Source organism: Sphaerodactylus townsendi, linkage group LG05 (assembly GCF_021028975.2).
Source record: "Sphaerodactylus townsendi isolate TG3544 linkage group LG05, MPM_Stown_v2.3, whole genome shotgun sequence".
In the NCBI taxonomy this organism is placed as follows: Eukaryota; Metazoa; Chordata; class Lepidosauria; order Squamata; family Sphaerodactylidae; genus Sphaerodactylus; species Sphaerodactylus townsendi.
The window spans coordinates 73,012,152-73,027,660 of NC_059429.1; the positions used below are offsets into that span (position 1 = coordinate 73,012,152).

The 15,509-nt window shown below is 44.4% G+C and overlaps 1 protein-coding gene across 4 annotated transcripts in view; it reads left to right on the forward strand.

Moving 5' to 3' along the window:
• The window catches only part of GPBP1L1 (GC-rich promoter binding protein 1 like 1), a 31,884-nt gene that overhangs the window by 14,537 nt on the left and 1,838 nt on the right, over nt 1-15,509 (forward strand). For 3 of the 4 annotated variants that reach the window (XM_048497103.1, XM_048497104.1, XM_048497105.1), the window contains exons 6-10: nt 7,573-7,645; nt 9,081-9,274; nt 12,120-12,260; nt 12,628-12,786; nt 14,168-14,289. In XM_048497103.1, the coding sequence (XP_048353060.1) occupies nt 7,573-7,645; nt 9,081-9,274; nt 12,120-12,260; nt 12,628-12,786; nt 14,168-14,289 (689 nt within the window). The remainder of the gene's footprint in view (nt 1-7,572; nt 7,646-9,080; nt 9,275-12,119; nt 12,261-12,627; nt 12,787-14,167; nt 14,290-15,509) is intronic. The other variant, XM_048497107.1, reaches the window with a different exon arrangement.

The following is a 15,509-nucleotide window of genomic DNA, read 5'->3' on the forward strand; positions in this document are numbered from 1 at the left end:
CTTAATTATAACTATAAAGGCCTTATATAAATAAAACAATTCTTAAAAATTGAACTGATCAGTGAATATTGGGGGGATACAACTAAATGTTTCTGAAGTCCCTATTCCCAAAATTTATTATTCTAAGTATTTTGAATAAGCCTAAATGGAATTTGGGGTGGGTGGGAACACAGGTTTAAAATTTTTCATTTGTAATTCCTCCTATCACATAATATAATATAATGAAATGAATTATAATGAAATGAATTATAATGAAATGACATATAATGAAATGAATTATAGCTTTTTCTCTCATTCTCATGCACCCACGTTGGCCGTCCATACAGCGTGACTGGTATATAGTTGAATAGTTTTCAGGTAGTATATGTAAAACAGTCTGTTGGAATAAAAGTGATAAAATATCAAGTCTAGGAACTTAATGATGAATTTAAGAAGATATCCCTGGGACTGAATAGCATTCACTTTAACATTTTTAATTCATATGTAAAACTGTCCTATTGACAGGCCTTACAATTTTGGGTGGGAGAGAGGCAGGGCACGGTGCAGGTGAGTTGATCCCTAAGCAGTTTGCCATGCTGTGGCCAGTTATAGGACAGCAGCAAAAAAAAAAAAAAAAAAAGCCAGGCAGAGCACCAATATGGAGGGGGCAGAACTGGGGCCGCCACTGACAGGTCAGCCAACAGTCAGCAGTGTGATGGAGGAACAGTGGAGGAGTAAGATGCCGAAGCTGGAACAAGAAAGGGGTAAGATTATGCTACGGGAGGGGCTGACTCCTTATGGGCACCCATTCCCCACCAGGCGCCACACCAGGAGCAGAGTCACCATGTGACAACCTGGAGTCCATGTGCAGTGATGGAGTGCCTCCTCCAGTGGATTCAGGCAACCCAGTGATGCCAAGTGGCTGCAGAACCATGGCTATGGCTGTTGTGCTCTGCTCAGCTGGGGCAAGGATCCTCAGGTGCTCAATGACAGCAAGGTTGAATGCCAAGGGCTTCCTCACAATCCAATATGCTCCACTATTCTGCCATTTGTGAACTTGTTGGATCACACTGCACCCCTGCACCCCCACTGACTGGTCCTGCCTTGCGTCCTAAATCTGCACCTCTAGCAGGCATCTGGCAGCATCCTGTACCACATGCCTTATCTAGCGGAATGTGCTTGAAGAGGGAGAGGGTCATTTGAGGGCATTGGAATGTGCCTATGGCCTTTCCTGTGAGGGCTGAACCCCTTCAGGCTTCCCACATTGGTCAGTGTTGGTCAGTTTCTAGAGGTGCCTTAGGCCCTGGAGGTGTGGCTGCGCAGATAGGGGACATGTTTTGAACCCACTCCATTCATTTCTATGGGCTGTGCCACCATTTTGGCAGGTATAAATTTATGCCTGTCAGAATGGGCATTCCTGGGCCCAAAGGACTCAGGGAGCCAACTAACATTCAGACATCAGGTAAACCATAGGTAAGACTAGTTGTGGTAAACCAAACTCAGTTCCTGCTTTAATGGGCCTTCACCAACAATAGTTAGTGCAGTGGCCTGCATTCAAACAGTCACGCTAGCCAAAATTGAATTGAGCCATGGTATTGCATGATGTATGAACTGAGCCATAGGGTCCAGGTTGTTAGCTGTCACCATGTAAAAGTACGTGTTATGAAAAAACAAGACAACTTTTTTAAAAGCTTCTAAATAATAGCATTAACTTTCTCCTGGAGGCGATCTTGGGCATCCTGGATGGGTGATTTCCAACCTATACTCAGGGAGGCAGGACTTAATTGATGTCACTTCCTGTGTTGGATTGGATCCTCCCCTCGATCCCCAGTCTTCTTCCTGCCTACAGCAGGGAGTGCAGCGCTTGTTTGGAGCTCCAGCCCAAGCTACTTCTTTCTTCTTACCTACGTGTTTCCTTGTCTGCTGTAAGTTTGTCTACCCCTGTTTTGTCTTCATCCTTCTCCCTCTCAGCCGCATAACTCTTAATTGCCAGCAGGCGGCTAGGGCAACATGGCGAGCAAGCGCGACTCACGGCGCTCCTTCTCCCAGACTCATTCGGCAAGTCAGCAGCCGAGAGTACAAGGGCAGCAACCCGTCGCGGATTGCAAGAGCCCAGCCAGCCAGAAGCCTCGGAGGAGGCGCGTGCAGCTCCCTCCAAGTTCGCGGCCGCGACTACCAAGGGAGGAAAAAAGGGCGCGAAAGCCCCGGCCGACAAAAAAGCGCGCTGGGAGCCTCCCGCAGCCCAGACAAGAAGCCAGAGCACCAGCGTCCCACTCAGGGACATGGATGGCGAAGCTCGGTCCAGCACCCCAGGAGACTCAACGGAGCCGTTTTGTGCCCCAAGCTCGGACGCCTCAGAATGCCGCAAAACGGAGGGGGGGGGGCGTGGCCGACTCGCGCGCCATCCAGCAAGGCGCGGACGCCCGCTTCTCCGAGGATTCTCCCGCCTCTTCACCGTCCAGGCAAGATCGAGGGGGAATGGGGAGGGGAGGGCCCTCCTGCTCCCCAGTAGTTCCCAACCTCTCTGATCCTTCCTCCTGGGCCAATACCTCTCCAGAGGCACTAATGGGACTATTTAGAACAGCCATGAGGGAGGAGATCAGACAGCATGATAAGAATAAGAAAGCCAAACGGAAGAGTAAAAAGCACTCTCACCCCAAGAGGGCTCACAGACCTAGGCACCACTCTAGCTCTTCCTCCCTCTCCCACCCCACCCCTCCCACCACCCCAGCCTATAGGGATCCCCTCAATCTACCTGAGGAGGAGGGTACCAGTGAAGGGGAAATAGGAGACTCGTCAGAGCATTTTTCTGAACCCGAAGAGACTCGTGAGGAACCCAGTGAACAGTGCGTGAGACTCTTCAAAAAAGAGGACCTTGCCCCCCTTATGGCCAAGGCAATCTCAGCCTTGGAGTTGCAGGACCCCGCAGACGCAGAGGACCCCGAGGGCCCCTCCACCTCTAAAAAGACAGTAAAAGGCGTCCCCAAGGGAAAAAAGGGAATCCTCCCTCAGTCCGAGGAGGCTCCTCCTGCATTCCCACTGCCAGAATTCTTCGAAAGAAGAATTAAGAGAGAGTGGCTTAACTTAGAGGCTAGTAAGAGTTGCCCTTCATTTCTCAAAAGCCTTTACGTGCTCCCCGAGCATATTCACAATATCATCAAAACTCCCCTTGTCGACGCCCCAGTCGTGGCTCTCCAGTCTGGCGTCTCGTCACCAAGGACGGGGAAGGCAACCTGAAGGACGCCACAGATCGCAGAGCTGACGTCTTCCTCAAACGGATCCATGATAGGCTAGCCCTATCCATCAGAGCTCTCGCCCCATCTTCCACCATGGCCAGGGCCACCATCGTCTGGTTACGTCGCCTTCTTCTCATGCTTCCCCCAGAAGCCCAAGGCCTAAGAGAGGGTGTGGAAAGAGTCCTGAAGGCTGTCGCCTATTGGGCAGACTCCACCTTCGACGCCCTAATGCTAACCTCACGAGCCCTAGCACTTGGCACGGTGGTCAGAAGACAAGCCTGGCTCAAAGCATGGTCAGCCGACTTCCACTCCAAACAGGTGGTCTCAACATATGACTACTTCGGCTCACGCCTTTTTGGGAAAGAGCTAAATGCCGTTCTAGTAGAAACCAAGGGCAACAAAAAATCCATGCCCAGATTTGTCAGATCCGATCAAACGGCTGCGTCCCTCAGATCGTACTCCACCTTCCGAACACAACGCACCCTCGCAAGGGCACCCAGAGACGGTAAACGTTGGTTTCCACCACAACAATCTCATCAACAACAGCCCTTTCGCAAACGTAACACCTTCAATAATTCCTTTCGTCCCTACAACCGCCAACAGGGCAGAGGGGGCAGACAATTCCAGAATGACCGAACCTCCAGATCCTGACTACCTTCAGTTCCCGGTGGGGGGCCGCCTTCAACATTTTCACCACCGGTGGACAGGCGACTACGTAGACCAGTGGACCAAGGAGGTCGTCTCCTCCGGTTACCTCCTAGAATTCACCACCTTCCCCAGGTCCAGATTCCGAACGTACCCCCCCCCCCAAAGCAATCCGGACAAACTAAAAAGAACCCAAGAGGCAATCCGTCACCTGCTCCTAATTCAAGCGATCGAACCGGTGCCCACCTCAGAGCGCTCATGCGGTGTCTACTCTCATTTTTTCACCGTGCCCAAGAGGAACGGCGACTGGCGTGCCATCCTAAACCTTCGCTATGTGAACAGGTTCATCCAGTTGCACAGGTTCAAAATGGAAACCCTCAGATCCATCGTAGAGGCACTCCGTCCAGGGGAATACCTGACCTCCCTGGACCTCACGGAGGCCTACCTGCACGTGCCCATCAACCCTCTACACAGACGGTTCCTTCGCTTTGCAGTGGGACCCGACCACTTCCAGTACAAATCTCTTCCATTCGGGCTCGCCACTGCCCCCCGAGTTTTTTCGAAGGTTCTCCTAGCACCCATCATGGTTCTTCGGGAACGGGGCATCCATATACACCCGTACTTAGACGACATCCTCATCAGGTCTCAGTCCAAACAACAGGCCCTCCAGGACCTACAGATAGTCATGCACACTCTTCGCCAACACGGGTTCCTGGTCAATCTGCAGAAGAGCTCCCTGAACCCTTCAACCCGAATGGAGCATCTGGGAGCGATCGTGGATACTCTCCACAACCGTCTTTTCATTCCCCCTGCCAAAATAACCAAAATCCAGAAACTGGTAAACACCTTTCTACCGGCCAACAGAGCCTCTCTTCTTCAACTGGCCAAGCTGATGGGACTATTCATTTCAGTCATAGATATGTTGCAGTGGGGCAGATTCCACGCTCGGACCCTGCAGCTGTTTCTACATCCTTACCAGTTTCAGATGATGCAAAAAAGAGACAGGTCATTACAGATCACCAAACAACTACGCGACAGCCTGCGCTGGTGGTCCAAACACAACAACCTCTCCCGGGGCAAGGTTTACCTCTACCCGCACAGACATTCACATGCTGTTCACATTGGATGCCAACTGCCTCCTTGAGTGGGGAGCCTCCCTGCTGGGAGAGATCGCACAAGGGGTCTGGTCCCCCTCCCAAACCCACCTTCCGATCAATGTCTTAGAAATGAGGGCCATTCTCCTAGCGCTTCAACATTTTCAGCCAGCCCTCCAGAACTGCCATCTACTCCAGATCCAGGGGCCCGGACGATAACATTTCTAAGCCAAAGGCCCACATCAACAATCAGGGAGGGCTCCCGATCCCTTTACTCTGTGGGCGCCTTCATCCAGGAAGCGGCAGCCATCCTCCTCTTAGGCAGAGAGGTACATCTGCAGTCCCCTCAACGTGAGGACACACATACAAAGGAAATCTCAACATCCAAGCAGACTGGTTGAGTCGACAGGCGGTAATCGAGGCAGAATGGAGGCTCCACCCACGAATCTTTCTACAGATAACCCAGGCATTGGGCCAACCCACCATGGACCTGTTTGCCTCAGCTCACAATACGCAATTACCTCTCTTCTTCACAAGGTACTTCCACCCGCAAGCACAGGGAACAGATGCGTTAACCAGCCCGTGGCCCAAGGAACTACTTTACGCATTTCCCCCAACCCCCGTGTTACCAAAGCTCCTCAGGAAGATCTGGATGGAGGAAGCAGAAGGTCATCTAAAATGTGGCACCGTGGTGTGCTCCAGGCGTCCATGTTGTAGTTTCATATCAATTTCTACAACTGGCAAGATTCTCCGCCTCTTCACTCTATACTCCACACCCAGCGACATGTTGTCACCAAGGGACCTGTACACCACCACCCCAACCCGGGTGGTTCTGTATGACCGCCTGGCGCTTGAACGCCAGGCCCTAGAAAAGAAGGGTTACTCCAGCCAAGTCATCACCATCATCCCTTACGCCTCCAGAAGGGCCTTCCACTGTATGCGCATATACAATTACGTCGCTTGGAAGAACTTTTGTTTCCTGGGCAGAGAAAAACCAAACAGACCCATCCACTGACCTTCCATCCACTTGCAGGTCCTGCAATACCTGCAGGAACGGATTTGACGAAGGTCTCAGGGAGCTTCAACCCTGCGGAGAAGGCTGGCCGGCTCCTCTCCACCGTATGGCACAAAATACAAGGGACTACCACAATCACAAGGAACATCCTGACATTCTCAGATTTCTCAAAGGAGTCTCCCAAAAGCAGCCCCCTGTGACTCATAGATTTCCCGCCTGGAGACTGGAAGACCACAGTTTTTATCGGTACGGCTTACCAAACCTCCTTTCGAAAGGGGCAATCCAGGAAATAAACCTCCAGAAGATGGCTCGGGATGAAGCTTTTATTCCTCATTGCCATCACTACCGCCAGGAGGATATCAGAGCTGCAAGCTCTCTCAGTCAATTCACAACTGTGCGTCTTTCATAGGGACAGAGTAGTTATGCACCCCGATCCTACCTTTAAGCTGAAGGTAGCTACTACGTTCCACCTCAAACAAGAAATCATCATTCCGGCGTTCTGCCCCTCGCCGTCCCACCCAAAGGAGAGACTTTGGCATTATCTGGACGTTAGAAGAGCTCTCAAAGCCTTCATTATCCGTACTGAAACCATTAGGAACACAGAGTCCCTCTTCATTAATGTCACAGCCCCTAACTTAGGCGCCCAAATGTCCAAAGCCTCCCTCAGTTACACGCTGAAGACATGCATCGTGGAGGCATATAAAGCCTCCAACATTCCGATCCCTTCTGGTATCACAGCTCATTTCACGAGGTCCGCCAGCCAGCTAACTTGCATGGCGTTTAGGCGCCTCGCATCCCACTAGAGGGATATCTTGCAGAAGCGGCCACGTGGTCTCTCAGTTACTTCCCTTCTATTAGACACCTATAAATTGCATACCATCCTGCAGCCAATAGTAAGGACTGCCTTTGGCACCGGGTTGCTAGAACATATATTTGGAGATTAAAGGCCCACTTGTAACGGGACACTGCTGAGGGGAAGGGTCCCATCCAGGATGCCCGAGATCGCCTCAGGAGAGCACGGGTCCATTGGTACTCCACCCTGAAGGGAGCCTTCTCCTGGATGGCCGAATGAGGGGCATCCTGGCCCTCCCTGGGATGTTCTAGTTCATACATATATTAAGCTACAGTTCCTGCTTAGTTTCACTTAGAAGGTTGCTTAGTTTAGCACTCACAGTTAAGTCTTGGGGTTACCCTTGGAGTTCCTTACTTACATATTTATCTATATATATACACGTGTTATTTTCTATGTGTATTACTTTACTGGTGTTGTCATTCTTCCCTGTTAAAACTCTCTGAAGATCCTAGAATTCTGCTTACTAAGCTACGTCCAATGTCGGAGATCAATGAGGGATCGGGGAGGATCCAACCCAACACAGGAAGTGACATCAATTAAGTCCACTGCCTCCCTGAGTATAGGTTGGGAAATCACCCATCCAGGGATAGCCCCTCGCGCCAGCGTCCAGGAGAAGGTCTCCTTCAGGGGTGAGTACCAATGGACCGTTCTCTTTTTCCCTATCCTAGTTTCCAGTTTCTTTGAGAGAAGGGAAAGCCTGAAGTTATGTAACCTAATATAAAATGTAGTTCTTTGGGTTTTGTATAACAGCCATCACTGAATCCAGAAGCTGGAAAACAGAACAGCCAGAGTAAACCAGTTGGGACTCCTTCCGGTGTTTGGGGTAGGTATGCTTAGAAGTAGTGGAACAAAACACTGATGAAATTTTTCTCAGTATCCAGCTTTGTATCTGAAGCTTGCATTCATTGGTTACTTATAGCTTTTCTACTTTCAGTAAAGGTAGAATAAGCATACTAAGGAATTCTGGCACAGCTGCAGTTTTGTACTTCTTCCTAATTTCAGTCACCCAGATTATGCATGCTTTTGTAGATTTGAGGTAACATCATTAAAGTTTATGTCCACACATTTTAGTACACTCAAATTAATTCTTGAAAGAAAGAATATACTTGTTAGAAGCAGTTAAAAGCCACCTTCCTTTAGGTATCATAGAATCATTAACATAGTTTAAGTGCCCCCAAGTAGATGGCAAATCCAGATCCACTGACTGGGGTGGGTGGGGTGGGGACGCTAAGTTCTTCTTTGGTCTAAGTCCTATGCTGGAGAACTTCCAGCCAGTCTCCAATCTTCCATTATTGGGCAAGTTGTTTAAGTGGGTGGTTACTTCTCAGCTTCAGGGGCTCTTAAAAGAAACTGAATTTCTGTCTGGCTTCAGGATGAGATTTGGAACAGAGATTGCTTTGGTCATCTTGGTTGATCATCTGTACCGAGAACCAGACAGGAACTTGCATGGAGTTGTGGTTATGCAGGACACACTGCCTTGGCAGTTAGCTTTTGCTGGGAAAATGGGAACCTAAAGAATGTATATATGGCTATCCTTGGCTCATGCTTTGTAAGATCCAACACACAGCTGAAAACATAAGGCTTTGCAGAGGATCTGTGTATAGTAAACAGATTTCCATTGCTCGCTGAAGCACTTCACATAGGCTGTAGAGAGTAGCTTGAAACACATACACAATTGTCAAAATGTACAGGTTTAGACTTTTCCCTTTAAAGAAGAATCTCATGGAGATGGAGCTCAGTTGGTCTGGAGTATTGCAAGTATAAACCATGCCTTGTAGAGTCTATTACCTGAACTAAACCTTGGCAGAGCTTTAATTTAATTGTATATTTATTAGCATTTTATTAGTGAACTGATTTCTACTAATTTTCCAGTCAGGTTCTTATCCTGTGGATACTGCTGTACTGATGTCATTAAATGTTTCCCATATGAACAAAAGCTGCCAGAATGATTTAGCTGAGGAAATAGTAAAATTAATGAAACTTAGGCTCATTCCGCACATGCAGAATAATGCACTTTCAAACTGCTTTCAGTGCTCTTTGAAGCTGTGCGGAATAGCAAAATCCACTTGCAAACAGTTGTGAAAGTGGTTTGAAAATGCATTATTTTGCGTGTGCGGAAGGGGTCTTAGTTTGCAAAGTTGTAGTACTGTGAGCAAGAGAGCTGTCAAGAACTGTTCCGTTTTAGTAGGAGTTGGAGCTGAGCTAAAATGATTTTTGTGGCATTATTGAAAATTTATTTTTCCCTCTTTTAAAACTAGAAAACCCTCCTAGTGCCAAGCAACCTACTAAGATGCTGGTCATCAAAAAGGTTTCAAAGGAAGATCCTGCTGCTGCCTTCTCAGCTGCATTTACATCACCAGGACCTCAGCTTTCAAATGGCAACAAGGCAACCACCATAGTCCCAAGTGTCTACAAAAATCTGGTTCCCAAACCTGCAGCACCCCCTTCCAAAGTACCTAAGGCTTTGCTTTTGTACTGAATGGTAGAACAATTAGTGGTTTTGCCTGAAATTTTATCTAAAGAGCTTTTATTTTGTACCATATTAAATCACTGCTGCACTGTTAGAATACTGTCTCATGCAAAAATATACATCTTTCTTGCTTTTTCTTTTTGCTTTCTCTCTTTCTCCCTCACCTGTACAATGGTGTATTTACTCTGTAGTAATCGTGTAATCCTATGAGATAAGATCAGATTTGTGGAAGGAAACAAAGTCCAGATTTGGAACTCACTTTTTCCTCCTCAAAGATAAAAAGTATTTTATTGAGGATATGCAATGATCCTAAAAAAATCTAATATCAGCTTTCTTGCTTTGCTCAAAATACCCATACCAAAATACCCATACTTACTTAGGTTCATCCCTTGCATTCCACACACATTTTCATTCTGGCTTTTCTTAGTGTGTGTGTCTCTCCCCCCCTTGAATTTTTTTTTTTTCTAGCTTAGAATTTTGTTTCATTTTTTTCTCATAAAAGAAAGAAAAAAAGATTTTGCATAGGATACAGAATAGGAATACTCTGATAGACATAATAGTCAAATAATAATATTATGGTGAACAACACTAGGAATAACACACTGTGAACAACATATCATCAAACCCATTCTCACAATTAGCTTCACTCTCCGGGGTTTTTTTTGCACAAACTGACTCTGTACAAAACCTTTCACAGTTACTCTCCAATGTCCACCAATCACCTTGCTCTCTCATCCCCCTTTCACCTCCTTTTCCTTCTACAACTTCTCATTTTAAAAAAACACACATTTTAAATCGTTAGAAGTATGCTTTCCATTTGTCTTGAAATTCTTTAGTCTGTTATTCACTGCATATTTGGTTAGCTTACTTTTCCCAGTCCACCCAGACACACTTCTGCTTTCCATTTTGTTGCAATTATAATTCCTGTTGCCCTTATCATATGTCCAGTCTAAACAATTTTTCTGAGATTTTTGGAATATTTTTGGCAAAATGCCCAATAGCTTGCTCTTGGCTTCCATAGCAAATTAAATTTTTTAAGTTTTTCTGGATTTCAGCATGTATTTTTTCCTTTTTTGTCTTTTTGCACATCCACCAATATGATCCACCATCTCATTGCATTTCCAACATTATAGTTCTTTCCATCTTCCTGATACCCCGTGGGGTAATATACCACCCTCAGAACATCTTATACCAAATTTCTCTTAATGTTTGACTTGCTGTATATTTTATATTAGTTGTCCATAAGATATCCTGTTCTTTGTGAGAGATCTCTTCCTCAAAATTTTGCACCCATCTAACCATACATATTTTAACATGTTCTGTTTCTGTGTCAAATTGAAGTAATAGCTTATAAACTCATTCTAAGTGATTTTTGCTGCATTATCACCATTTCAAATTCAGTCAGCTCCCTTATTAAACCTCTTACTGTATGAGCGTCCTTTAAAAATCTTGAAACTGGTTGAAAGTTTAATAGCCATTGTACTTTTTTGCCTTTGTCCTTCATCTTTTGCCAAGATCTCATTTCTCCTTGGAAGTTTATCTCTCATGTCATAAAATCATTATTTCTTCTCACATTCTTATCGTAGTATGCTTATATGGGAGACATTAATGGGGGGCAGTATCTGAGGACTAACTGATCATCAAGTAGATTCTCAGTATTATCCATCTCTAACTGCATGATTTCTATTTTGCGTTGTTGTTGGGGGCGGGGGGAGAGTTGGATTGGTTTTAAATAATTATGTAAGCCTGCTTCCAAATCAGCTATTTCTGACTGTATTTTCTTTGATATGGAGTTTTAATCCAGTCCAATTGCTTGATAATATTGTTAACATTGGGTACTGCTGGTCCTCCTCTCTTTTTTCTTATCTTGAAAATAGTTTGATTCAGTATGTCCCTATGTTCAGATGTGAATTTCTCAGTATGTATTTTAGTATACTGTTTTATTCATTCTTCTGTTGCTGAGTCCTTTTTGTATCATTCTCCCCAAAAAAAAAGCAAGCTGTTCCTTGGGTGCTGTGTGGTTTCCGGGCTGTATGGCCGTGTTCTAGCAACATTCTCTCCTGACGTTTCGCCTGCATCTGTGGCTGGCATCTTCAGAGGATCATCTGAAGATGCCAGCCACAGATGCAGGCGAAACGTCAGGAGAGAATGTTGCTAGAACACGGCCAGACAGCCCGGAAACCACACAGCACCCAAGTGATTCCGGCCGTGAAAGCCTTCGACAATACAAGCTGTTCCTGTCTCTCTTTTTCTACATAAGTAATTTTATCTCCTTTCTTCACTCCTGTTATCATTCTTCTTTCTGTTTCTTTCCTTAAGTAATGTGCCAAATCTCTTCCTGGCTTTTTTGCATGTTCAAAATGCGTCAGTTTAAAAAAATTTGTTTCATCTGAATCTCCCAAGTTTCAAGTGTATCTAGTTGATTTCTTAATTGCTTAATCGCAGTAAAAATTATTTTATTAAGGCAGTTTTTATGCTGTTCCTCCAGCATTTGGATTCTCTTTCTCTCTTTTATTTTTGACACCATGGCTTCTCACATAAGCCTTACTGTTTCCAAAATTGTTCTAATAGGGATCCTTAAATATCCCTATCTTGTAGACATTGAGATTTTTGTCATGTGGTCTGGAAGGTGATCTTCATGTCAGACAAGAGGATTTTATTGCGATGCAAGATGCTTGGTATTCTGCATTATAAATAGTATTTTGTAACTGTATACTTTGGGAGCCATTGTAGATTTTAGCTCACGTTTCAAGGAAGACTATGCAAAGTAATTGTCCCCATCTTTTTGTAAACTCTAAATGGTGTGTGATTTGTCATCTTATTGTAGCCAAACCAGTGGAAAGCTAACAGAAATGAACATAAACAAACTTTACTGTCCTCCAGCCGTGATTCTGCCTTTACCAGTCCAGTGTCTGTAACCAAACCAGCTGTATTAGCCAGTGGCCCAGTTCTTGCCTCTTCCAAAGAGGTAAGTGATAGAATCGAAATCACAGTACTGTGGATGGAAAAGGATTCATTTGTTAAACTATAGGCTTGAGTCAGTTGAAGGCACCAATAGTCACAGATCCTTCCCACCACCAGTCATTTCTGCTAGTGGAAGAAGCAGAGAAAGCAATTTCATCTTTTTCCAAACAGTAGTCTTCCAGTCCATGTGGCTGTTAGTCCATATAGATCTTATGGCTTTAGGAAAAAGCTTTTTCCAGGATTGAGAGAGACTTCTTAGAAGAGAGAGATCCTGAATCCAACACTTTGTATATAATGTAGAAATCTGGATGATCACTAAGTGCCACAAATAACCAGTAACAAAATATGACAACATTTTTTCCATTCTCCAGAGTCCCTCCAGCACCACCCCTCCCATTGAAATAAACTCATCTCGCTTGACAAAGCTGATGCGTCGCAGCACAGATAAGAAGAGTGAGTTCTTGAAAGCCCTGAAAGATGACAGGAATGGGGAAATGCCAGAGCGCCATGAAAGCAGCAAACTGGAATATGTAAGGTGGCAGCTTTCTGTTTGAAGCATTTAAAATACTATAACAGTGATTGTCTTTTATTCAGTATGAAATAAAATATTGCAGGGAGTAAGCATTTTACAGATGTTGCAGAATAAATGCAAATAGTATATTGGCTACTTCAGTATCCAGTATATTACTACCTTCATCATACTGGTTTTGTTCTTTTGATTTTATTTAGTGGATCGGAGCTAAAAACATGTGGTGACATTCCACACTAAAGTGCTGAAGACATATTAAGAATGTGCTTCACAGCTGTAAGCAGAGTTTGCATAAAAAGAGAAGAGCAACTATCTCCTTGTGTACTGGAGATTTAATTGTAGAATAACTCTTCTAGAGATTTGGAGGAAATATAATTCAGATGAGGTATTTTAGAACATAAGAACAGCCTTGCAGGATCAAACAAAAAGTCCATCTGGTCCAGCAAGCTGATTCCCACAGTGGTCATCCAGGTTCTTGATACCGAAGGTGGCTGCCCTCTCTTGCTTGCCCTTCAGTATATGATATTAAGTGGCCTCTGGCCTCTGAATATGAGGGTTTTGTTTTACTGCCATGGCCAAAACCTACTACCTACTGTGAATTTGTCTAATATTTTTTCAAAGTTAATGATGATCACTATCATTTGACAATGAATTCATAAACTGTCCATTGTGTTGTTTACTCTATGTCTTCAAAATGTGTAACTGTATCATACTCCTCTCAAACTAAAAAGCCCTAAGCACTTCAAGTCCTGTCCCATATGTGGGATACTCCTATCTCCTTGTCCACTTTTGATTTCTAATCTGAATTTTGAGTTTTGGAAATGCAAAATCAAAGGGCAAATATCTTCATAGGCATTTTTCAATTTGATTGAAATAATAGAGCTAGGTCAGCATGCTAAGAATCTTTGAATCTTTTTTTAAAATAAGGTGCGATGAGGCGTGTATGTCAGATAGGCATATATTATATGCATGTACAAGCAATATTGATATAGTTAGATCCAGTGTGCTGTGTATTTATTGTTTTTGATCCAGTAATGGGAGCCTCCTCTGACCTAGTTGTAGGATGATGTGGGGCCCAGTCAATAAACCAGGATGTATATTGGTTCCTTTGCTAGAGGAAAGTAAAATCTTTATCATGTATATTAACACTGCAGTGGTTGTTTTATGCCAAAGTAAAAGTTCAGCATGGAACTGTGCATCTCTGGAAACAGCATGGAACTGTGCATCTCTTGCCAGCTTCGTTGCTTTCTGTTTCCAGCTTTGAAACTGATGACCTCAGACTATATGCTTATTGCTTTCTGAGAACTTTTCTTTTCTAAAATGATACTTGGTGTTGCAAGTTCAACAGTACCTTGTTTGTTTTTATTTCTCTCTCACACCAGGTGGAAAGTAGCCACACACCAGAACCAAAGGAAAACTGGGATGAGAACTGCCATCAGAATGGGCTTTCTCTCCCTTTAGAAGAAGGGGAGAACCTTTCCCACTCATTAGAAGCAGAACACAGGTCAGCAGAAATAAAGCTTATCAAGGGGGAAGTCTCATTCTCCTAGCATTTTATAGAAATTAATTCAAGAAGCTTAGCCAACAATAATTTTAGCATTAGTAACTTTCGATGCTTTCCTAGCATCATACAATATGCCCTAACCTTGACTTTAAAAGTGGCTGGCTTGATACTTGGTAATATTCCTTCAGTACAATGGAGTATCCTGCTGTTTTACGAGGAACACTTTAACACTAGAAGCACCAGAAGATATTGATTGGTGGAGCTTCATATATCAGACCCAAAAAAAACGGTGGATGGACACAATCAATGAAGACCTGAGGGCAAAGAACCTTATCCCAGAAGACACTCAAAATCGTGATCTTGAGAAGAGACAGTTACAAAACTGACCCTGCACTTGTAGGAAACCAGTTCGGAAAGAAGGTGGAACTTCATATATCTCCGGGAGCAGCCTCACTTCCTTAAACCATCTGTAGCCGTTCCTAAGCCATCCAATAGCTAGAACAAAATGTCTGCACAGGCACAGCGCAGCCTGTGAAAATAAGAAGAAAATGTTTTCCTCAAATGCTTTCCTATATGCAAATAGTCAAGCGTATTGCTACTTGGCCCTGCACGATCTCAGTTTGCAATTGTGAAAAGGAAAGGGGCCTTTCTTTTTGTTTTGATGACATAGTTTCCTGTTGGTACAATGAACAAACAGAAAACTTAATGGCTTGATCTTAAAAAGTCTTTTAATTCTCAGTGAAGTACCTTCACTGGAGACCTCCTCATAGTGCCAGGCACATAAATAGATCATAATAATGGAACTAAGTTATACACAGTCATGGATTTTGTGCGGGAGCCCTAGTAATTAATGTGGAGAATTAGGGAAGCCCTTTAGAGCTTTCACACCATTTCAGCTTCTAAGGTTTCGTAAGTGAAGTCATGGCAGCTACCTAGCTTGTAATGTAAGCATGCCTTAGGGAGTCAAGTTTAATATTGCTGATTTGATTATTTGTTCAAACGAGATGAGCAGGTACAGCTGGCAAACTGTTTTTTTCACACAAGTTCAGCATACAGCAATGATTATCATGAATACTGGGAGTTTGACAAGAACCATTCATTCTTTAAGATTGCCAAACTCTTCCAGAGCCATGAAGAACAGTTGTTTAATACTATCTACTACTAACAGATTGGGAGGGAGAAAAAGTGAAACAAACCTCACCCCTTCCCCAAGTAAATCA